The 13,423-nt window shown below is 41.1% G+C and overlaps 1 protein-coding gene across 6 annotated transcripts in view; it reads right to left on the minus strand.

Moving 5' to 3' along the window:
- Nucleotides 1-13,423, minus strand: part of Add3 (adducin 3) — a 102,652-nt gene that overhangs the window by 25,467 nt on the left and 63,762 nt on the right. For all 6 annotated transcript variants that reach the window (XM_052183846.1, XM_052183809.1, XM_052183839.1 and 3 more), the window contains exon 2: nucleotides 1,994-2,205. In XM_052183846.1, coding sequence (XP_052039806.1) covers nucleotides 1,994-2,188 — 195 coding nt within the window. In that variant the 5' untranslated portion in view covers nucleotides 2,189-2,205. The remainder of the gene's footprint in view (nucleotides 1-1,993; nucleotides 2,206-13,423) is intronic.

Genomic DNA, 13,423 nt, shown 5'->3' on the forward strand with positions numbered 1-13,423 from the left:
ACCTGGGTTCAAATTCCAAGCCCACCATTTAACCAAGCTGAAACCATTCAGCCAATTATGTTATGTCTCCCATTTTCAATTTATTCATGTGTGAAGTAGGGATATCAATGTTTGGAGGCTCACAGACTGCTGTACATTTGTAACAGGTACCTGGTGCACAATACGAGTTTAATTAAGAGTGTATTTTGCTTTCATTAGTTTCTTTAATCTTGGAACTTAAGAGGCAGGGGCAGGTGAATCTCTGTGATTTCAAGGTCACCCCGATCTACAGAGTGAGTTCCAGGACAGCCAGGGCTATACAGAGAAACCTTGTCTCAAAACAAACAAAACCAACCAACCAACCAACCAACCAACCAACCAACCAACAACAACAAAAAGAAACAAAAAAAGAATATATATATATATATATATATTCTCAAAGCTATGATGTCTTTAATGGAAGAATACTAGAAAACAGAAAAATCTGGCATATAAATTCGCACTTTTTCCATGTTTAATGACTGGTCCTCTGGGGCATTTATCCTTAAAAAAAAAAAAAAAAGTCACTATTTTACAGTCCTGAACAAAATGTGGTCTGATTTCATTCTTTCAATTACTTTACAGCGTTGGCTACAATAATCACTTGGCTGTAGGTTAGCTCTAACCGCGGGTTCTCTAGGCTTGAGTACAGCAAGTCACAGTGCATGTGCTCCGCCATCTTCACCTCTCTGGCTTGTCTCTGCTCCATCTGAAAGGCTTCTAAACTGGCATTACACTTAGAAAACCCTTCAAAGCTTGCACTACTTTGTAAGATATCTTTCAACGCTTTTGTCAAAGCCACTGGTAGTGGAAAATCACTCAGAATGGAATTCCCCTTTGGCTTTGGACTCAACTCCTGTGATTAAATTCACAAGGGCACATAACAGAATGATTTACCAGGCGGCATTAGGCAGCCTGGATGGCCTGTGCTTATTTTAGCAGCTAAACTGGAAACCTAATATAATCCTAACCTAAATGCCATGTGCCTAAATGTGCCGACTCTGCCTTAGGAGTGCTGTGATCTTCAGTATGCATGAACTTATCCATCCATTCTGCTTCTCAGATCCAGTGAGTCTCACTTCCCATCACTTTATGCGGCGGCCTGTGGAATCCCACCCAAAGCAGGGGTTCTCATCCGCAGGTCATGACCTCTCAGGGCTCACAGGGGTTGCCTAAGATTACTAGAAAGCACAAATATTTACTTATGATTCATAGCAGTAGCAGCATCACAGTATGAAGCATCATCAAAGTTTGTTTTACAGTTGGGGTCACCACCACATACAGATGAAGATAACAATGCCGTGTTAAATGGTCACAGCATTAAGGAAGGTGGAAAACCACTGCACTAAATAACTGGAAGAAACTTAACAAATTACTTCAATATGATTTAAGTCAACCAACCAACAACAACAAAAAGAAACAAAAAAAAGAAACAAAAATATATTTTTTGACAAAAATTTCAGCTTAAGCTAAATTTATAATCTACTTTTAGCCTAGTTAATGTGGAGTGCATTCATATATATGTGCCTGCATGAGTTAATTTAACAACAGGCCACTAAAGCACAGAACTTGTCAACATCCTGAAGTCTTTCTATACTTTTATGAATGCTGAAGTTAAAGTACCCACAGGGACACAAAACTATGCACATGAATATATCTAGCTTTTTTACAGGACTTGAGTATACCTGCCTGTCTGTTCAGATAATGTCTGAATTGGGTATCCTCAAACTCTCAGAGAACCATCTGTCTTTCTTTAGATGAAATTACACCCAGAAAACATTCCAAGAGAATGGCCATTACTGAAATGCCTGCTTGCTACTGGTACAGCTCCGCGCGTGCGTTTATGCGTGAGTCTGCTCACTCTTTAAGCACAAGTTCACTGTTTCCCCAGCCCTCTTTACTGAAGACTTTCAACCATTTCATTACATCATACCAAGGTCTCCAAAGAGGAAGGCCTATCATTACTTCAACTCACAGGACTCTGCAGGATCTGAGTGACTCGCTTCCTTTGCTCCATCATATTGAAGTCCTGTCGTAGATCAGGAGACATGTTCCTCTCTCGAAGGTATTCTGGATCACTTTCATTGATTCGGTCAAAATACCTCTCTTTGTGAGGCATGCTGGGAGGAGGAGGAGTGGTGATCACTGCTTGGCTGGTGTCTGAACTCATGTCTCAAGTCTTCCTCTCTACAGAGTGAACACACAGACAGGAGAGCACTTACTACAACACCTTGGTAATAAATCCACCTTCAGGAACCAAGCAGAACTTTGAAACTCATGGAAACAAACTTTCTTTTAAAAGCAGCTTCAGGGACTGGAGAGATGATTCAGTGGCTAAGAACAGGCTGCTCTTGTAGAGAAGCTGGGTTCAAGTCTTAGAACCCACACGGAGGCTAACAACTGTTACTTCAGTCCCGGAGGATCCAACACCCTCTTTTGGCCTCTGCACCAGGCACAGATGTGGTGCATACATGCAGGCAAAACACCCATTTACATAAAATTAAAGTAAAATCTAAAAAAAAAAGGAGAAATGGAAAAGTAGCATCATGGAGAAAGGTTGCTTGGTGGAGGTCCAACGGTTAGAGAGAATTACCCGAGCGTACTCAGGGCCCTGGGTTTGACTCCCAGCACTTAAAACATTTACAATGGCAGCTTCTCCAAAAATACTAGAAACATTTTTTTATGTAGGAAAACATTTATTAACAACCACAAAAGAAAATAAAACTTATCTTAGATTATAATGCTAAGTTAGAAATGACTGTTTTCAGAGCTAATGAAAATTCATGTCTAAATACTGAAATTAAAAAACATATGATGTTATTTATTTTAAATGAAGGGACTGGAGAAATAGCCTCAATGATCAAGAACAGGTATTGCTCCTGCAGAGGACTCGGTTTGGTTCCCAGTACCCAGACCAAACAGCTCACAAACACCTCAAACAAAAGCCCTGGGGATCCAAGGAACCACAAAACACAAGCCTGCCCCCGCCCCACACCACACACAGACACAATTAAAAATGAAAATAATTTAACTTAAAATATACTCTAAGGCCAACTCATTTGGATCTAAGGAGGAAAATTTTTATAATTTGATCAAGACCCTGGTAAAATTCAGGCAAAAAAAAAAAAAAAAAAAAGCCAGTGCCATGTAGTTGGGCCATCTTCTTCTTCTCCCATTTTGATTTTAAGCCCTTATGTGCATCTTAATTTGCTCTACTGCTTCCCAGGGAAACTGTCTTATGGTGGTGCATCTGGAGGTCAAGAGCAGGGAAACTGACAGGTCTTCATACCAGGAAGAGGAAAAAGCGAAGCAACCTACTCCAGGCAGGGTAGAGAGCAGGGATATAATCTACACCTCTGTGTGATATGCAGAACCAACCATGGGGAAGGATGCCATCTGTCCTGTGTCATCTGTGGGACCTTCCAAGCTGACCAATATTTAGCAACTTAGGGGACAACAGATTGGCCTGCCCTTCCTTGTCATCTTCCTTCTCTTCCTCTTGTTATTGCTGTGCTTGCTTTCTTGGTCAAACTGAGTTTTTAAAGGAAGCAAGGATCAAAACACCCCAGAGTAAAGCCCTGCGTACTGACCGTGAGGTGCCTGGGCGGGCCTCCCCTGAAGCACGCTTTATGTCAGACCAAACTTTTGCCCCATTCAAGGATCTTTCCATTCCTTAGCAGGCATAATTTCCTGGTATATGAAAGTCACGGGACTAGGTTTTTCAAATGATTCAATAAGTTCCCAAGAGAATGTCAGAACTGTGACAGTTAGGAGACTGCATCACTCAGGCAGACAGCACTTCATCTCCACAGAAGTCAAGGAGAAGCCTGTCGCAGAAGTTACATGAACAACTGACTCACTGATCTTGACTGTTACTGATCCTGAGGATAACACTTCCCTGGGCAACATGGCTATGTTTAAACCCTAGGAACAATCTATTGCCATGGCAGCAACAAGAAGACTCACTGTTTCAGCTTGTGTTCTCTGGCCTGTTACAGCCACTGGCTAACCACTGGGAAGCAACTGTCTTGACAGTGCTGACTGAATTAGAACTCTCTATGTCAAGGATGCTGCTGCCTTTTACTACTGAAAGGCACTTACTGTGGTTTGTGTATAATATCAAAGAGTATATAATATATAACACTTCAAAAAAAGCTAATTTCAGTGGTTACCTGGTGCATGATTCATTTACATAAAATTCCTCCAATGGCAGCATTGTTGAAGTGGAGAACAGAGCAGAGCTGATGTGAGAGAGGGCAGTGTGCTCAGGAGAGCTGGGACTCAAGGTGTGCAGTGTGAACATGAACGAAGCGAGACACAGCTGCTGAGGGTCACTGTCAGCCCTGCTACTGAGCGGCCACTGCGAGCCAGCTTTGGGTGAGGGTCTTAACTAAGGACATCATACATGTATGTGATGTTCTCCCACCAAGTCCATGCTATGGTGTCTCTTCACAGCAATAAAACCCTAAGACCTGTCCTAGGTTGAAAGGAACCTGTGCAGTAGTCATTTCTGGCCTCCCAGGGAAGGAATACTTAGTGGTGGAGTATCTTATCCCCAAACAATTCACTCAAAGCATAAATACTTCTGTATCCAGATAATAACTGATAACTTTTAGCTCCATGGTACCTCCTTTTTAAAACTGACCACACCCTTTTAAAATATCATACACATGCTTTTAGTACCTACCAGTAATGTACACCTGAACTTAAAGATAGTATAAACTAGTGTAAACCAGTGCAAACTAGTATCCTATCTTTGAACAGTGCTTTTTCAGCTAAAAAAGTATAATTTTAATGTAAAATGTAAAGACTTCTGGCAGTTAACATTGTAAACGTGTCAGCCCTGTGGGTTTCCCTCTGGTACAATCTTTGGCTGTTCAGATTCGAAATAAAGACACTAGGAGTGTGGCCAGTGAAATGACTCTATGGGCAATGATACCTCACCTTGAAAGAACTCCTGAGATTTGACCTCTGACCTTCATATATGCACACAAACACATGAGTGTAATAAAAGACTTAAGAAAGTATTATTAAGGAGATGGGGGTTTAGCTTAGTGGTAGATATCTTGCCTAGCAGCACATGGCTCTTTAGTTGATCCATAGCTCTGGGGCTGGGGCTGGGAAGAAAACATTGAGAATAAATAAAACTCTACTTTAAAAAGTCTCATGCCAAGTATCCACATAGTACCAATGCAGCACAAGGAATAGGACACCACACAGAAGTGGCACTCTAGAATGGTGGCTTTCAGATCCTTTGAAATATCGTAACCATAATAAGAAAACTGCTTTCTGTGTATTCACATAAAAGCATTAGGATATAAAATGAAATAAACTAATGACCCGATTCTTTGATGGTCATTCTGATACTTTCTATGTTAATGTCTTTCTCCCCGCCTTTTAAAGAAATATTGAAGATATTGATTATTGATATAGTAGTGGGTTGTGCCATAGGTTTCAATATGCTGCTCTAGAAATCCTAAGTTACAGTCAGTTGAGACATGGAAAAGAAAGATCTCTATAACACACATGTGGTAAGTTGCACAGAAGACTGAGGAGTGTGTGCATGATAGAAAAGAAAGATGCAACTTCTTCATTTTTTCCTGTGTATGTGTGTGTGTGGTTAGGTTCATGTGTGCACAAGTGTGTGCTACTGCATATATATGTGTGCATGTAGAGGCCAGAGGCTAACATGAAATATATTCTATGATGGATCACTGGGCTTGATGAATGCCAGCCTAGATCCAGGTTCAGTAAGAGACCCTGCCTCAAGAGAGTAAGACAGTGAAAGGACAGCCACTCAGTAGCCTTCTCTGTCTTCTGCATGAACACAGGTGCATATTCATGTCCATAGGGCCACAGATGTCACACACACACACACAATCCCCAGCCACAAAACAAACATAAAAATGAAGTATGGACATTCTGCAACACACTAAATCTTGCAACACTATGAAAGCTAAAAGAAGCAGTTATCACGGTCCACACATTTACATGAAATACTTAGAACAGGCATGCCCATGCGGTGGTGGTGCACGCCTGTAATCCTAGCACTTAGGAGGCAGAGGCAGGCGGATTTCTGAGTTCGAGACCAGTCTGGTCTACAGAGTGAGTTCCAGGGCAGCCAGGACCACACAGAGAAACCCTGTCTTGAAAAAAAAACAAAACAAAACAAAAACAACAAACAAACAAACAAAAAAGAACAGGCATGCCCGCAGAGGCAGAATCTGGATTATTGGTTGTTTAAGGTTGGGAAAAAAATAAGGGGTAGCTTCTAGTAAGATTTTTTTTAATAAAGAATGATGAAATGTTAAAATAACTATGATGATAACCATATAATTCTGTGACTACATGAAAAACCACACTGGGCTTTAGCTCAACTGGCAGCGTTTGTGTAGAATGCATGAAACCCTGGGCTGATATCCAGCATCATATAAACCAAGTGTGGTGCTACAAGCTTATAATCCTAGCACTTGGGAGGTGAAGGCAGGAGGATGAAAAGTTCAAAGACATTCTGGCTACCTAGCAAGTTCCAGGTTAGGCTGGGCTACCTGAGAGCCTGCTTCAAAACAACAGCAAAGAGCCCACCAGTCACACACAATGAACAGGAAAAGTCTATGATGCATAATTTATAGCCCTATAAAATTATTACCTTAAAATCCCACTAGAGACGCTCCTGACCATCTTGCTAATCTGGAGTGGGGCCTGTGGGTACAGTCCCCACAACAGTGGGCACTGGCTGCAGTTATAACCCTTAACCTGCTCATAGTACACCTATATTATGAACAATTTAAACAAAATGTCTACTTATAAAACGTCTTTCCAAACTTAAAATTCTTGGTAGTTTTAACTGTTTTCCAATAAGGAGAGATGCTGTGCTTTCAAGTCTCAGCCTACTGTCCCACACTTGGAATAATAATCAAATAGGACTTCAAAGCAGCACTCAGTTAAGAACCAAGCGCTGTTTATTGTGTTAGCTCTTCTGACAATTCCTATGGAACATGAGGCTATTTGAAGCTTTAGAAAACAACTTAGACCCTGCACAGACTGTGACAAGCCATATCCTTAACCACTGATTTAAGTTTGAGTTGCTTTCATCTGCTAGACATAATTTTATATACAATTGACGCAGCAGTCAGTAGATTTGAGAAAGTGACCAGAACATGAAGTTAGAAAAAATGGAAACAAGGAAACCTGGCATTGAATAATAGTAAGGGGTAATTTTCCACATCCCCCAAGGAGGAAGATTTGATTATCCGACAGGACACTACACCTTACTGTGCCAGTGGCTCTTGATAGCATGCCAGTTCTCTTGGACTGTGTTGGATTTGAAGATCACATTTTGCAGATGACATCAAACCATCCTTCAAGATGGAGATTTTTTTTTTTAAGGTAGAATGCTCAAGGTATCATATATTGGTAAAAACTCATAGCAATGACATGTATGAGTTCTACATGTCATTCTTAGGTTATTCTATGGTCTAAATTTACTTCTTCAATGAAATATAAGTGAAAAGGGCTATCACACCATGCTTGTTTATACTTAATAAATATTATTGGCACATGAATAATGTTAAAAGGAAGGGGTACAGTGCAGTAGTTCATGAATGGCCTTATTGGCCTATCAACTTAGTATGTGCAAATAGATGTAGAAATGAGGTAATTATGTAATGGTTTGATGTAAATACTGAAAAAACATGTTTTTCTTAAGTGATGAGTTATTAAAGATAAGGAAGTACCCATTAACCTTCCATTATTATGCCATTTCACTTAAAGTCTTTAAAAAATTAGAAGCAAAAATCAGCTAGAGAATTAGCCCCAATGTGTTTTTTCCAGACTACATAAGAGATGAAGAGCATCCTACTGAGATGTGCTTAGACAGACATGGCGGCAGGAGCATGCTCAGTCCTCCCAGATGGAGCAGGCCTCCCACCACACCCATGCTTCCTCCTTATGCACGTGCTCTTTTTAATCTGTTGCTGTTGAATGAAACATGTGAATAAGCTTTGTACAGACAGACACTGAGGAGACGGGCGACTGAGGACTGACATGGCAGCGACTATAAACGGGGTCCTAAAGGAGTGAAGCATATGTCATACAATTCTGAATTCTAGGCAAAAAAGAAAAAAGTATTTGGGTGAGGAGCCATTAGTGGAAAGGTGCAGAAGACCACACAAATGCTGCTCAGTATTTTGGAAGTTGTAGGTATTAATTGTATAGTTAACTGCTATGTATCAGTTACGGGTATCCGCAAAATGTGAAAAATTTCATTTTACCTCTAAAACTAAGTAACCATCAGTTATTTTTGTTTTGGTTTGGTTTTTTGTTTGTTTGTTTTTTGGGTCTTTTTTGGTTTGTTTTTTCAAGACAGGGTTTCTTTGTGTAGCCTTGACTGTCCTGGAACTCACTCTGTAGACCAGACTGGCCTCGAACTCAGAAATCCGCCTGTCTCTGCCCGGCTACATTAGGATCTTAAGCGTTAAGTACAATACATCAAATGCACGGGGACGTGACACTGAGAAAGCCAGAAGGGTAGCAGACATTCCTAGTGTTCGGGAGACAGAGGAGGAGGTGGGCGTGAACAGGCAGCCTGGAGTGCACAGTGAGACTGGGACTCAAGAAGATCAAAGATAAACAGGCTGAGAAAGAAATTAGGGAAACGACACCCTTCACAATAGTCACAGATAATATAAAATAGTACATTATCTATAACTCTAACCAAGCAAGTGAAAGATCTGCATGACAAGAACTTCAAGTCTCTAAAGAAAGAAATGGAAGATGATGTCAGAAGATGGAAAGATCTTCCATGCTCAAGGATTGGCAGGATTAATATAGTAAAAAATGGCCATCTTGCCAAAGGCAATCTATAGATTCAATGCAATTCCCATCAAAATTCCAACTCAATTCTTCATAGTTAGAAAGAGCAATTTGAAAATTCATTTGGAATAACAAAAAACCCAGGACAGCAAAAACTATTCTCAACAATAAAAGAACTTCTGGTGGAATCACCATCCCTGACCTCAAGCTGTATTACAGAGCAATAATGATAAAAACTGTATGGTATTGGTACAGGCAGGAAGATCAATGGAATAGAATCGAAAACCCAGAAATGAACCTACACACCTATGGTCACTTGATCTTTGACAAATGAACTAAAACCATCCAGTGGAAAAAAGCATTTTCAACAAATGGTGCTGGTTCAACTGGAGGTCAGCATGCAGAAGAATGCGAATGATCCATTCTTATCTCCTGTACAAAGTTCAAGTCCAAGTGGATCCAGGACCTCCATATAAAACCAGATACACTGTATCTAATAGAAAAGAAAGTGGGGAAGAGCCTCCAGCATATGGGTGCAGGGGAAATTTTCCTGAACAGAGCACCAATGGCTTATGCTCTAAGATCAAGAATTGACAAATGAGACCTCATAAAATTGCAAAGCTTCTGTAAGGCAAAGGACACTGTCAATAGGACAAAGCGGCAACCAACAGATTGGGAAAAGATCTTTACCAGTCCTATATCTGATAGAAGGATAATATCCAATATATACAAATAACTCAAGAAGTTAGACTCCAGAGAATCAAATAACCCTGTTAAAAAATGGGGTACAGAGCTAAACAAAGAATTCTCAATTGAGGAATACTGAACGGCCAAGAAGCACCTAAGAAAATGTTCAGCATCCTTAGTCATCAGGGAAATGCAAATCAAAACAACCCTGAGATTCCAGCTCACACCAGTCAAAATGGCTAAGATAAAAAACTCAGGTGACAGCAGATGTTGGTAAGGATGTGGAGAAAGAGGAGCACTACTCCATTGTTGGTGGGATTGCAAGCTGGTACAACCACTGTGGAAATCTGTCTGGCAGTTCCTCAGAAAATTGGACATAATATTACCTGACAACCCAGCTATACCACTCCTGGGCATATACCCAAGACATGCTCCAACATATAACAAGGACACATGCTCCACTGTGTTCATAGCAGCCTTATTCATAATAGCCAGAAGCTGGAAAGAAGCCAGATGTCCTTCAACAGAGGAATGGATACAGAAATGTGGTACATTTACACAATGGAGTACTACTACTCAGCTATTAAGAACAATGAATTCATGAAATTCTTAGGCAAATGGATGGAATTAGAAAATATCATCCTGAGTGAGGTAACGCAATCACAAAAGAACACACATGGTATGCACTCACTGATAAGTGGGTATTAACCCAAATGCTCGGAATACCCAAGATACAATTCACAGACTACATGAAGCTCAAGAAGAAGGAAGACCAAAGTGTGGATGCTTCAGTTCTTCTTAGAAAGGGGAAAAATACTCAGGGAAGCAAATACAGAGACAAAATGTGGCGCAGAGACTGAAGGAAAGGCCATCCAGAGACTGCAGCACCTGGGGATCCATCCTATAGTCACCAAACCCAGACACTATTGTGGATGCCAAGAAATGCTTGCTGACAGGAGCCTGATATAGCTGTCTCCTAAGAGGCTCTGCCAGAGCCTGACAAATACAGAGGTGGATGCTTGCAGCCAACCTCTGAACTGAGCAACGGGGTTCCCAATAGAATTCCCAATGGAGGAGTTAGAGAAGGGACTGAAGGAGCTGAAGAGGTTTGCAACCCCATAGGAAGAACAACAATATTAACCATCTGGACCCCACAGAGCTCCCAGGCACTGGACTACCAACCAAAGAGTACACACGGAGGAACCCATGGCTTCAGCCGCAGTGTAGCAGTGGATGGCCTTGTAGGGCAGCAATGGGAGGAGAGGCCCTTGGTCCACTTGAAGGCTTGGTGCCAGAGGAATTTGAGGGCAGGGAGACAGGAGTGGGTGGGTGAGCACCCTCATAGAAGCAGGGGAAGGGGGGATGGGATGGGAGTTTAGGGGGGCCAGGAAAGGGGATAACATTTGAAATGTAAATAAATAAAATATCCGATTAAAAATACATTTAAAAAAAGTAGAGGAAGGGGCTGAGAGATGGCTCAGCAGTCCCGAGCACATGCTACCCTTGCAGAGGACCTGAGTTCTAGCCACAGCACCCCACTGGACAGCTCACAACTGCCTGTTTATTCCAGCTCCAGGGAACCTCTGGCCTCTGCAGGCACTTACACTCACATATGCACATGCATGCATGTACACATACAATTAAAAAAACTAAAAATAACTCAAAACAAAAGTGAAGTTTTGTTTTTAAACACAAAAATTTAACAGAGACTTTGATCTATTTCAGGGATTTCAGCGGTAGACTTTGGCTTTCTTTACCATAGCTGATAAAATACAGCTGTAAAAGCCAACAGATCTTTACTACAAAGGGGTCTGATTTGAACAAGATCTTCCAGCCTTTATAATTGGGCTGGGAAGAAGGTCCACATAATCACAACATGATCTGCTTTCTTGTTAGAAATTTAGTGCTGAGCCATAGATGTGTGACACATTAAGTCCAGAAAACAGTGCCAAGAAATTACTTCCAAGTGCTCTTTCTTTCGTTATAACCTGCCAGGGTAGAAACCTAATGATGGTTTTTAAGGGAAGTCCATAAAAAGAAATTCTTTTTTTTTTTTTTAGATTTATTTATTATATGTAAGTACACTGTAGCTGTCTTCAGACACCAGAAGAGGGCATCAGATCTCTTTATGGATGCCTGTGAGCCACCATGTGGATGCTGGGATTTGAACTCATAACCTTTGGAAGAACAGTCAGCGCTCTTACCTGTTGAGCCATCTCTCAAGCCCCAAGAAATTCTTGATTAGTATTTGCTAAGTCATCTTGCCAAGCTTAAAGTTAAAGGCTGATATTCCTTAGGAAATAGATAATCCCCAGCTTAGAATGGTTTGGATTCACGATTTTTAAAACTACATGACACTTTGAGAACAATATATATATGCAACATAAATTATACTTTGAATTTTGATCTTTTTTACAGGCCTAATACAGTAGGTGCTCTCTGTTATTCTCAAGTAAACTAAAATCTTTATTAAGTAACTTCTGATATCAGAAAAGTAAAATAATATTCTCTAAACATATACTAGTGGTACTTTGGTCACCATATATGATTTCTCTCTCTCATTTATGCTCTTGTGTGGGTGCCTGCAAGTCTGTGCACCTCATGCATGCGGCAACGCTTGAGGCCATCCTAGGGACCAGGTCCTCTGACACCAAAACTACAGAGAGCTGGAGGTCACCAGGTGGTGCTGGAGCCAAGAGTAGTAACACTCTGAAGCACTGTGCCACGGCTGGATCCTGCGATGAGTTTCTCTTGCTACTGGGCACCCACTCAACCACAATCACAGTCAGTACTCTACAGTCTACTAAGCTGCTATACAGTATAATTAATATACATATATGTATATATATTATACCATTTTCTATAAACACTGCAGAAAACTAGTGTTTGCTGGGTTAGGCTTATGAATAACTTTTTACCTTATTAAGGGTTTACAGGAAGTAACCCCATAAGTAAAGGAGCGTCTGTACTGAGTTAGATTATCAACTGCTCCAAGCTCTGCTGTGTCTTGAGAACCTCTGGACATGACAGAGGAGACATACTCCAACAAAGTGCAGGTGATGAGAGAGACAATGGGCTGCAAGCTAGGAACACCAACTGTGCATGGGTGGCATCCAGAAAGGAGGCATGGCCACATTCCCCCCAGAACCTCTAGAAGGAACCAGCTGGAGACATCTTGAGATTCTAGTCTCCAAAACTCTCAAGAGTATAACAAAATGCTGTGTCCTGCTATCTGGTTGTGTACTGTATGGCAGCACTAGCAAACCGTACTATCCTAACAGACTTTCCACACTAATACCTATTTAGGGAACAGTTTACTATCAGAACGGTGTGGAGAACACACTTTTGAAGAGCCAAAGCTTTGCAAAACAAATGAAAAACATGAAAGTAGTAATTCAAACAAAGCGTCTGATACAAGGACAATGTTTTTCACCATGCTGTAACCTTTGCCATGCATGGTAGAATGAAAAGTTTCTGAGGAAAAATGAAGCAAGAAAATGTTATCACGTTAGATTGTGAACAAAACTGTCTTTGTATAACCCCATGAAGATGACTCAACAAGAATTCCGATCACAAACATGAGCTGCAGCAGGTCTTTCTCTCCCAGAGCTGAGATGTTACAGCAGGTACCAAATCACAGAACAGTAGTTTGATGAACTGTCCTTCTCACTTAAGCAAGGGTGGCTTCCCAAGGCCACATGTCTAGTTGACATTCTTGCTTTGTGTGCATGCATTTCTGCCCTTTTCTCTACTGAAGAAACTAAGCCGAGTCTACAACTCTGGCAGCATACTGGGACTGGCCCCCTCAGGCCATGAGAGCCTGTAGGAAGCTGACTTAGTGCTGCTGAGTGTCAGGTCCATGTTGCTACTAGATTCCACCCTGATATCTGGCTTTACTCAACTA

This window comes from Apodemus sylvaticus, chromosome 1 (assembly GCF_947179515.1).
Source record: "Apodemus sylvaticus chromosome 1, mApoSyl1.1, whole genome shotgun sequence".
In the NCBI taxonomy this organism is placed as follows: Eukaryota; Metazoa; Chordata; class Mammalia; order Rodentia; family Muridae; genus Apodemus; species Apodemus sylvaticus.